The sequence below is a fragment of the Rhea pennata genome, chromosome 2 (assembly GCF_028389875.1).
Source record: "Rhea pennata isolate bPtePen1 chromosome 2, bPtePen1.pri, whole genome shotgun sequence".
Taxonomy (NCBI): Eukaryota; Metazoa; Chordata; class Aves; order Rheiformes; family Rheidae; genus Rhea; species Rhea pennata.
Window position 1 is genome coordinate 155,501,405 of NC_084664.1, and position 11,088 is coordinate 155,512,492.

The following is an 11,088-nucleotide window of genomic DNA, read 5'->3' on the forward strand; positions in this document are numbered from 1 at the left end:
CAGTCCCCAAACGCTGTTCCTTAGCATCCCACAATGCGCCCCGAACCCCTCAGCAGTACCCCTCGGTCTGCGAGGTGACGGGGAGCCGCCGCCGTGACTCACCGGCGGTGTCCCCGGTCCAGGGGCTGACGCACTCCTGGGACAGCCCTGGGTGGCCGGCGCTCATGGCTCTGGGTGGGTTTTAGGGATACTCTGCCGGCTACTGTGCTTCTGGGCTACTTCGTGTGTTGAGACGAGCTTGTTGTCACTTAATCTAATTGCAAAAAGTGCGAATTTCGCAATTTTTTACTCACTTCGTATGTTGAAATTAGTGAAGGGCAAGAACTGAGAGCCGTTCATTATAAAAAATGCAGAGCAAAGTAGCCCTAAAAATGCATCTTCTGTAGTTTGTATGTCAATTATAAAGAAAGCAGCAAGGTGGCAGCAAAGGTGTAGTTTTGTCTTGCATATTGGAAAGTGTTTTTAAGCTGCCAAAGTTTAAAAATTAAATTAGTTCTTCAAAATACCTCTCCAAAAGCTCAGAGCTTCTGAAAATAAAGATAGCTAGAATTCAGGGTCTTTTTCACTAAATTTGTTTTTTTGCTGCCTGTTGAACTTAAAACGGCATTTTATTTATAAGCCTATTCTGAAACTTTTTAAAGATAACTGTGTTTGGATCTAATGGAAGGAATTGAGCTTGTTCAAGCTTAATATCTTCACTACAAAAACATTTTGCTCAAAAGTGTGTTTTTTTTTTTTTTTTTTAACGTATCAAGTGTCTGTAGATTGTTCTCATTAGGTGCAGTATAATTCATCAACCCAGAATAACATTGAGCAATTCTAAATGCCTTGATCTCACCTAAAATCTAAAATGTGACAGGGCAATTCATGTTATTAAATCAGATGCACGAAAGTGAAGATGCCGCTTTATTGGAGGACCATCATGACATATCCTTAAATGTTTTCTTGTTGGTTTTAATCTCATGTTAATATATTAAGATCTAAATGAGAAATAATTATTTTTCTATTCTTTCTCAGTGTGTAGTCACAAAACAGAAATTTATCTATTGATATTCCCATTTGAACATAATCTTATATATATGAGATTATATATCTCATATATATATCTTATATAATCATTCCTTTTAATGAAATCATAGTTAGTCTTATTCTGACAACTTTTTCAGGGCAATTGAACGTCTTAAAACATTTGAAGGAAGTAAGAAAAAAATAGAATATCTTTTTCCACCAGTAGATTTTAGAATTACCCAATAAAGTATTTGTAATGACAAGAATAATGAAGAGTTGTTTTTCGTTTCTGTGCAGGAATCTTTATTTCTTTCATCAGTGAATCACTTTCAAGTGATTCCCTTTTTGTGTTTCAGAACACCTTCAGACTACGACCTTAAAGTTTCAATTTCAAAACAAGAAAGCGAAGAAGTTCAGGTTTTTGTAAACTACTTTGCAGCAGTGTATCATCGTGTGCTCTGTTGGTATTGTGCGCTTGAGATTTCATCTCAAGTTCTTATATAGTGGACTTTCAAGGAAAAGTTGGAAGGATTTGTCAGAACAGTAACTGGTCATTTTTCATGTGGAAATCTTAAAATCATGTTGTTATAAATCATGTAGAAATTTGATTCTTCATGTTTCAGCTGTTATAAAAGTGAGAAAATATTGTTATTCTTTCAGATGAAGACAGACTTTCCAGAAGGAAGAGCATTGTTGACACAGTATCTATTCAGGTGGATATTCTGCCTGGGAACAACACGGAGGATAAGGTATGAAAATCACAAGATACTTTGACAAATCACTTTCTGTGGCAGGGAATCAAGAAACTGCAAACAAAACTTTTCCTGTTTGTATAATACCTGATTGTCCTCAAAGGAGGATTCTGCCAAAATTCAAGTTCATTTACAAAGCATGGTTGTAACAGAGCATCTTGAGCAGAGAGTTGGAAACTTCCCTGGTTTCAACTTCTGCAGTTTTCCCCCAATAAATCGTCCTAGGGAAGCTGCTTAAGACAGGACTTGAGCCTGAATAATTATTTTGATATATTGTTGGTATTTAAAGACAGTCTTGTATTATTATATATATATATATATATATATATATATATATAAAAAAAGCTGGTCATCTTTAAATGAAGCTGTTGTTATCAGTTTTGACTATATAAAAAGAGTTGCTTTCTAAGAGATGCCAGTTGGCTAAAAATAATAAATTAGTGACCTGTCTGCTATAATAGGAGCTGCTAACAAAACAATTAGAAGCTTTTAAGGTAAAAAAGCTCTATAGCCCTTCAGGAGCATTCTGTATTTATCACATTTCTTACTTTACTTTCCAAAGCTTTTGATATGTGAGGATTAAGGAGTTTTGTTTTTTCTTTAGATTGATAATACTGAAGAAATCACTTTTGAAGCTCTGAAGAAAGCAATTGGTAAGACGTATTACAATTGTTCTTATGCAGTTTACTTCTAGATTATTGTGAAATTACTAGAGAAGAAACTTTACTAGAATAGTGTAATTAAAACATTACATTGTTTCTCATCAGGTAGTAAATTGATATAAAACTTTAGGGAGTTGTTTCCAAGTTTCTGAAATATTTCCATAATTTTAATGAAACCTTTTCATTTTCTGAAGCTAATAGGACTGAAAAATATTTGGAAATACCTGTGATGTATAAATTGGCTCTTACAGGCCAATCTATGAGAAGAATAAGATTTCCAAATTCTAACGGGTGATTATTTATAAAGCAACTTAAATATATTTTTACATATTAAAAGGGGATCGCGTAGGAATACATTCACAAAATACATTATAAGATAGCTTGCAGCCTTCTAAAACATTCAATTTTCAAGTTCATATATTGATATATCTGATTGATTAAAAGAAGATTCTTCTAACCAGTGATCCAACTAACACAACTTGGAAGTAACTAGTTTCCTAATTTCATATTACTATCCAGCCCACCTAAATCCTGTCAAAGTTGAACCTTAAATATTGAAATTTTAAACACTAACTCTGTCTGCCAGTTTTCCAAGACTGCCTAGTCCTCGTAGTACTTAAATTGATTAGATGACAGGAGGTTCCAAAGATGTTCGTTGCAATGTCTGCTTAATTGTGCTTCTTGGGAAGAAATAGATATCGTCTGTTGCTTTGCAGTCCAGGTAAACATGCTTCTGAGTTTCATCCAGATCCCTGAAGAGACTAAAAAGTAGGTGCATGGTCAGGACTCCACATAATGGCCACGATACCTTATGGCATACTTATTCCAGTAGTAGTAGAAGCTGGTTCTAAGTTCATTCAGCATACAGAGATTGAATTTACTTTTCCCAAATTCTAGTCTAAATTCTGATAGAAAATCCTGCCTACCTGTTTATGTATGATACTGGGAGAAAGGGTACTCAATTCTCTTCTGTTGTGTGCTGTGAGTAAGAACAACAGACTTTTGAGCCCAGATAATGAAGCAAGAGGAAATCTGACTGCCCTGGTAATTAAAGCACATAGTGAGAAAGGGGCAAAATTAGCATGAGGAACTCGGTTCCTCAAAAATGAATCTACATTTTGCATTAGATTTTAATGTCTCATGACAGCTCATTTGGGTATGGTTGCATCAGTTCAAATACAGTTGTTCTTTGCTTCTGTAGTACACTTTTGAAGATTAAAAATATGATGTAAAAGAAGACAAAACACTGACAGGTTTATAACACTTGTGCCGGATAAACATAGATTACATTTATCTTTAATTTTTTTTAAAGATAATAATGGACTTGAAGAACAGGAAAAAGAAAAAAGGCGTCTTGTAATTGAGAAGTTCCAAAAAGCACCATTTGAAGAAATTGCAGCACAATGTGAAACCAAAGTGAGTTTCTGAAAAATGTTATACAACACTGAAGATATTAGTATAATCTTTAATGGGTGTATGTTGACCAAAGGTGGTTTGTGATACTACATCGCTAAAGTTACTGTTAAGAGCACTGTTCAGCTCTTTATTTTTGACTATTGTCTCTACTATTATCAATCTTAGGAAATTCTAATTTTTTTAAAGTGCAATTTTGATCCTTTTTTTTATGTCATTTGCAAAGGAGTGGAGATCTTATACAGTTGTTTTCCTTACCATCTTTGAAACCTAATTTAGCGTTTCATTAGTATTTCATTCTAGACTAACTGAAGTAATATTTACCCCATTATGTACTTGAATAGCTAAATGTTTTAGGAGTTTAAACAAACTTCAGTCTTCAACAGTAAAAATTGCTATATAAATCCTTACACTCTAAGGCAGGCTCTTTCAATCTCGTGTGCTTCTTCAGGGTTTAGAATCCTTGCGGCAGTGGAGAAGGAAGCCCGAGTGGGAAACGCTGCTTAGATTTGCCACATGGCAATGTGGAGTACACTGAGTTGGCCTGGTGTGCTCGGTTTAGCTTCATTCAATATATAGTAGCTAATTATGAAATCTTTTTTTTTTTTTTCTCTAGGCAAACTTGCTTCATGATAGACTTGCACAGATATTGGAACTCACCATTCGGTAAGGTGTTAAAGTTTAATCACTCAATTGAAATGAAAGAGAACTCGCCCCTAACTGTGGTAAAGAGTATTTATGATATTATATTTTAGCGAGTTGGAAGGGTTTCTTTTATTATTTTTATGCAAAACAGTAGTGTTGAAAAATGACGTTTCCTCATTGCTCTGAGGAACTAAAAAAATGGAACACAAGAAACAGTACATGACTGTCGCAGAGAATCAGGTCCCTCTGTGCATTATGAATAATACTTGTTAGTATTATAAAATATAGTTTTTATTTTGGTAACGTCAATGAAATTGATTGAGATCAGAGTACAAATAAATACTGATTCATGATAACTTAATTATAATTTCAGGAATAAGATGAAATACTGAGATAATTGGGAAAAAAAAGTACATTTTTGTTTCCCTGTTGTTAGTGTAATAATTAGTGTAATTATAAAAAAAAGAAAGCAGTCTTTACAATCATGAATTCTACATAATGATTTCTTCTCATACAGCCCTCCACCTAGTCCCTCAGGAACGATGACCATTACTGCTGGACATGCTCATTACCAGTCTGTTCCAGTCTATGAGATGAAGTTTCCAGATCTTTGTGTGTATTAAGTGTCTTCTGAAATCTGCCGGACATTATTTAGAATAGAATACAATAGAAAGAACAAGATGAGTTTTCAAATTTTATTGTTTATTTCATCTAAGTTAACTTTAAAATAATGATGGGCATGAGCCAAATGCAGATTATTTTTAGCCAAACTTGTGAAACTGTCTTGAGTTAGTTGTCTAGTATATTTGAAGTTACGTTTGTCATATGTCATGTTCCTTCTTTTCCATATTTAAATACATGTAAAAGTTAGATGTAAAACCTGTTTTGCCATATAGATGAATATTTCAGTTATTCTAGGAATTTATGTTTCTGTAAATTCCTTTAATTTGAGGTATTGTAATTGCAAGACGTGTTAGAGCTTCTTCCTGTTTTGTTTTGTTTTCCCTCCCTCCATCTCAATTTATATATCTAACTAGAATGCTTTTGGCTTGCTCCATCTCAATACATGTAATAGTGAGCAGGACCTTAGTTCCCTTTTATTCTGTATCATAGTTAGTCTTTTTCTTTACTTTGGAATATATGTTAGGAGTGGGAACAGAATGGGACAATACCTTACATGTGTTCAAGTACAGTAAATGAATGATTGGACACATATCTTTGCATCATATAATCTGCTTTTTAGGTATATATATACGCCCAGTATCTATTCTCTGTTACCAACTGAAAGTTAGTGCTTTGCTTAACAGATGAAAGTCTGCTCTTGAAACATTGAATTGTGCAATATTTTTCATGTCCTAAGGTGTATAATTTACAGACTGTACTTTTGAAAATGTAGTAGTATTTTGCTGTCTGCTTTAGTATAAATACATGAGAGAGATATATTTAGTATAGCAAGAAATAAACCGAGGGCATTTTAAATCATAAATACAGATGTTACAATTATATTCTATGAAGTGTTTCTCTGTAGTTTATTACAGCTTTTTAATGATACTTTGGAAGTTGAAAGAAAATTGGATTAAACCATTTAAAGACCAAGAATTTATTACATGTGTTTTGAACCAAAAGCATTTTTACAGATGTATCTGTGTGTTCATTTTTGTTTCATTTCACAATCTTGAAGGAAATGAGGAAAATGTAGTAACTTTCATAGGTTTATGTATCTGAGTATACAATTCAGTAAAATAGAGTAAATCGCTGAGTTTTGGATGACAATTGACAAAACTGTCTTTTAGTAAAGCTGTCTTACTAAATTCTGCAGGCAGAAAGAAAAAATATTAGTAGCTGATGTCATAAATAGAAATTTGAAGTCCTGTAATCTATCTGAATCTGACTGAAGCAAGCACAGATATTGAGTGGATGTTCTCAAATATCTGTATCAAACATAAAACATCTAAGTTAGCCACCAGTTTAGATGAACAGTGATCAGGCCGTGAGCGAAGTGATGTAGCTTCATTTAGCCATGCTTTGAGAAGGGACTTGGACTAGATTACCTTCAGAAGTCCCAACCTAAATTAATCTATGATTTCATAATTCTGAGACCCAAATGGTGGTTGTTTGATGAGCAAGTCAGCTGACTTGCTAAATATTTTGAGCATTTACGCACTTGCTGTGAAACAGACTTCCAGAATTTTAAACTGATACGCAGTATTTCACCACACTACTTTTAAAAGCCTAATATGACATGACATCAGAGAAATTACAGCTACTTAAACCTATGAGATAACATGCTGAGATTTTCAGAAACCATTCACAAAACTCAAAGGGTAATTGAGACCTTCTTTTCAGTTTAACAGTGCAATCACAGCTGTTAGCGGATGACGAAACAGCCCTTTACCTACAGCATTCCGTTGTGATTTTTACTGCTGCAACGTATCAGCCTGATCAGACCACAGTCTGCACATAAATAGGACTCGTTGTCACTCTAGGTTTTAGTTTTCACTTTTGTTTTTTTTTAAGGTAAGACATAATAGTTTTTACCAGTATAAAGAGTGTAATTTTTTAAATAGTAAATATAACCCAGGGATACAATGTAAAACACTTATCCACTCTGTCATTTTTTAGAGTAACACTGTGCACTTTTGTACAAAAAAGACAAATAAGCAGTCTAAAGAATAAGAAATATAGAGAATGTACTTTTGTTTGCACTCTTGCAGTGTGCAGACTGGGTAAATACAGAATTGTTTCTCTGAATTCTGTTACATGAATGCTGCCTGTGAAAATAATTATATTTGTTTCATTTTCTGTTGTGCTCATGAAATATTTTTCATTTATGCTAATGATAGGTTTCCATGCTTCCAAAGTTCAGACTAGCTTTGTGTGGGGAGTGCAGGTGTTTTACAGGTATTGAGCAGGGAATGAAAAACTTGTAATTCTCCAAGGGCTTAGGTGATGTTTAAGTTCTTGAGTTTCTTAGCAAGTTTCTTTCTGGAAATTCAGAGAACCTGTAAGTTGTCAATTGGTTCACTCTGGGCGGTTAGGAGATGGGTGTCATTGCAAATATATTGTTTTGATAGCTTTTTGTAGTGTGTAGGTAATAAATGAAACCAAATGAATTAGTGCTGTTTTACAGTATAAAGTTGTTTTGCTTCATTTATCTTTTTACGTTCTTGAGATGAATTGCGGAATTTAAAACTCAGAATGTGCATACTGTATTATCTGCAACACATTGAATACTGTTTAAATGTTTATTAATTGATACCCAGCTGTTTAATGTATCCCAGCTTTTACTTTGACTTTTCTTCCCTTTCATGCCATTTTGAAAAATTAATGGCTTTTGGTAGTGATTCATTTTAAATCAAATGAAATTTTTATTAATTTTGAAATATAAAAATAGTCTATTGTCCAAATCAGTGTAGGGCTAATTTGTCCATTGTCTTGATGGTCATATATTCTGTACTGTACGTAATGAAACATTTTCAGTAAATGTAAGAATACACTGTGCAATCTGTATTTAAGCAATAAAATAAACCAAAATTTAAAATAAATACTTTCTATGATGTTGGTTAATTTTTAGTGCTTACAATTAAAATGTCAGTGCTATCCTTTCTTGGCATGTAAAACAAAACGTCATTTTACACAAACGCTTTTTGCAAATGTGAAGCATTGCAGCGCTATTAACCTATTCTATTAGTTCTTGAAAAACACCATGAACATTTGAGAAAGTAGAAATGCATAAATCATATCCTACTGGCAAATTATCTAGGAGAAAGTAAACCGTACTTTTCAGGTCTATCTCCCTTGTTAAGAAAGCACGTATCATTTTTGTTGTATCCATTTCAAGGAATTGTATTGTTAATATATGCGCAGATCTGCATACAGCTCACTCACAGTTAGTGTGTTTTTCAAGCCATGATGTCATCTAATAGGGATAAGTGTTATACTGTTGTTTCTTACTCCCTTTTTTGACATGCTTCATTTATTTAAATGTTTGTAAAGTACATCCTGATGCAAAAGAGAAGAATATTTTTATTCTATTTTGAGGAAGATGGGACCTTCCCTAGCTGAAATAAAATGTGGCCTGCTACATGGAGGTTTATGTTGTCATCTTTTCCCCTTGTTCCTCTGTTTCTGATTTTTCTAGTCATTAAGAATGTCTATTTTTAGGAAATGTGAAGGCGGTAGGGCTGTCTTTTTTCTATGACTTCTTATGAATCTCAGAACCTGCTATCAAGATTCAGGGTAATCTGAGACTGATCTGAGATTTCTGCCACTTCCCATTCCTCCCTCCTTGCCCCCCTCCCGGGTCATCCCTCAAGAAAAGGTAGAGGTAAATAAGAGGTTGTGTCACCCTATAGTACCAGACCAAATAAAAAGATAGAAAACTCTAAGCAAGGCTAAACTTTCTGCTGTAGGAAGACAAAACAAAAGGTGACTTGTTAAGAGCTGTTTTCTGGGATGTCGACACCTAGCTGGAAAGTAACCAGGACTAGAGTCTTTCCTCCTCCAAGTGTTACTTCTGTTTGGAAATCTTCAATGCTGTGGTTGCCTCTGCTTTTAATGATACTGTGATCAAGATGACCAGTATTCCTGAATAAGGCTGTTTTTCAAAGTTCATGACTTTCTAATTCTGTGTCACTGTTGATAGAATTGTTTTCCCAGTTCTTTAATATTTTATCAGATTACAGGCAAAGAATAAATACTTAAAACAATTTACTACTAAAGTAGATGCTGTTTTACTTATTCTAACTACTTAAGTCCATAATCAATAGATTATTTGTTTGCTTTGGGAACACAAAACAAATGTGTTTTGGCCAACTATGCCCCCAAATTAAAAATCATATAAAGCTACTGCAAAAGTGAGAGAAGAAAGAAAAAACCTTTTATACATTTCTCCTTCATCTAATTCTGTGTTCCTTATGTAATTTGTTATTGTTATTTTAGAGCTGATCTCAGGATAAAAAATACAGCTGATAAATAACCTAGCCACTACGTCTGATTAAAACTTCTCTTTATTAAAACAATTTATATGGTGGGAATTAACTCTGTTCAGAATAACTTGTTAAATTTTTCCTGAAATAGGATGAGAAAAAAATGTCCAAAGGAATAAGCTATGGTGTAACTTGTACAGCAGGGTACAGTCAATGTTTGTTGTATTTGTGTAACCTTGAATGTAATACTAGTTTTTAATAAATAGCAGAAATGGACTTTGGTCTCTTAAGCATGTGGCTTAAGTGCAGGATTCAGAGCAGCAGCACTGCTATCACCAATTGGAGACAGGAGCTTGTGCTATTATTCAGCAGTGATGCACTTACTTGTTTAAAGGCCAAGTTTTTCTGCTTCAGCTAATTAGGTATCTGACCTTTTCATTATCATTTTTATTTATAAATACTGTGAAGTATGAACCAGTTTTCCATCACCATAATAAAAGGCTGATAATTTTTGAAAGGTCCAATTCTGAAGTGACTAAACATGTCAGCATAATACAAAACACATCTTCAGCACTGGACGAAAATAGGCATTTTGCAGACTTGCAGGCAATTTTCTGAAGTACTGAAATGGCCACTTTTTATAGAGCATAAAGCATGAAAGAAAATTCAGCGTTAGCTAAAATCTTATCTGAAGGTAGAATTCCTTATATCACTTAGCCATCCTCTCTGCCTTTTATTAAAGGAAAAATTTTTATGTTCTTCTATCATCAGTTCTGGTTTTGTGTTCACTAGTGCTAATGGTGTAGACACTAGACCAAGAGTTTTCATGTTGTTGAACACATTCAGACTTTTTTGTTTGGTTGGTTTTGGTATTTTTGGTTTCTGCACTACTCTTAATTTTTGTATTTTTAAAGCAGAAAAATGCCAAATACCACTAAACAGAGGTTTACAGTGTATAATCTGCTCATTCAAGAGCATTCAGTTGCATTTTTATCTGCTATTCTTGTGATGTCAACATGCACAAAGAGATCAAATAATATAGTCCAAGTTAACTATTACATGATTAGGAAGAATATATACAGCGTTTCTGTGTTCAGGATTATATTGTAGTCATTGATCTGTAATGAATACTGAGAATGTATGACCAAGTTCAAGTCTTTAAAACAGGTTTTTAGAGAAGAAATCTAGACCTTTCAGAACAACTAAATCTCTAGAAAGCTTGTAGCAATAGTTTTAGTTTTAAGAAATGTTACCAGAAATGTTTTGATCTAAGAGAATATCAAAATGAAGGAGATAATGGCAATTTTTTGGCTTATTAAAAATATTATATGCATTGGTTACTTTCTATTTTACTCTTTCATATCTTTGCAGTTAATAGTAAAAAAAAAAGAAAAAAAAGAAAAAGAAAAAGAAAATCTTGCCTTTATTAAGCAAATAGGACTGAAGCATTATGTATGAGAATTAGAAACCTTTCTGGCTCCAAAAACAAAGTGAGAAATATATAACTTGATCTTCAAGTGGATTATTAATTTTCTTTTTTGATGATCAGGATCACAAAAACATAATTTATTGACATATCACTTGATGTTGAACTTAAGAACCATATGCAAAATAGGTAAGCTCTAACAAGTGTGTTAACTTCCTATTCAGTTTAATCCTAGGTGTAGTTGTACAACTCAG

The 11,088-nt window shown here is 33.5% G+C and overlaps 1 protein-coding gene across 6 annotated transcripts in view; it reads left to right on the forward strand.

Moving 5' to 3' along the window:
- EFR3A (EFR3 homolog A) overlaps window positions 1-8,025 on the forward strand; it is a 73,912-nt gene extending 65,887 nt beyond the window's left edge. For 5 of the 6 annotated variants that reach the window (XM_062570631.1, XM_062570630.1, XM_062570632.1 and 2 more), the window contains 5 exons: window positions 1,669-1,757; window positions 2,365-2,413; window positions 3,735-3,838; window positions 4,452-4,501; window positions 4,998-8,025. In XM_062570631.1, the coding sequence (XP_062426615.1) occupies window positions 1,669-1,757; window positions 2,365-2,413; window positions 3,735-3,838; window positions 4,452-4,501; window positions 4,998-5,103 (398 nt within the window). In that variant the 3' untranslated portion in view covers window positions 5,104-8,025. The remainder of the gene's footprint in view (window positions 1-1,668; window positions 1,758-2,364; window positions 2,414-3,734; window positions 3,839-4,451; window positions 4,502-4,997) is intronic. The other variant, XM_062570629.1, reaches the window with a different exon arrangement.
- The last annotated feature ends 3,063 nt before the right edge of the window (window positions 8,026-11,088 follow it).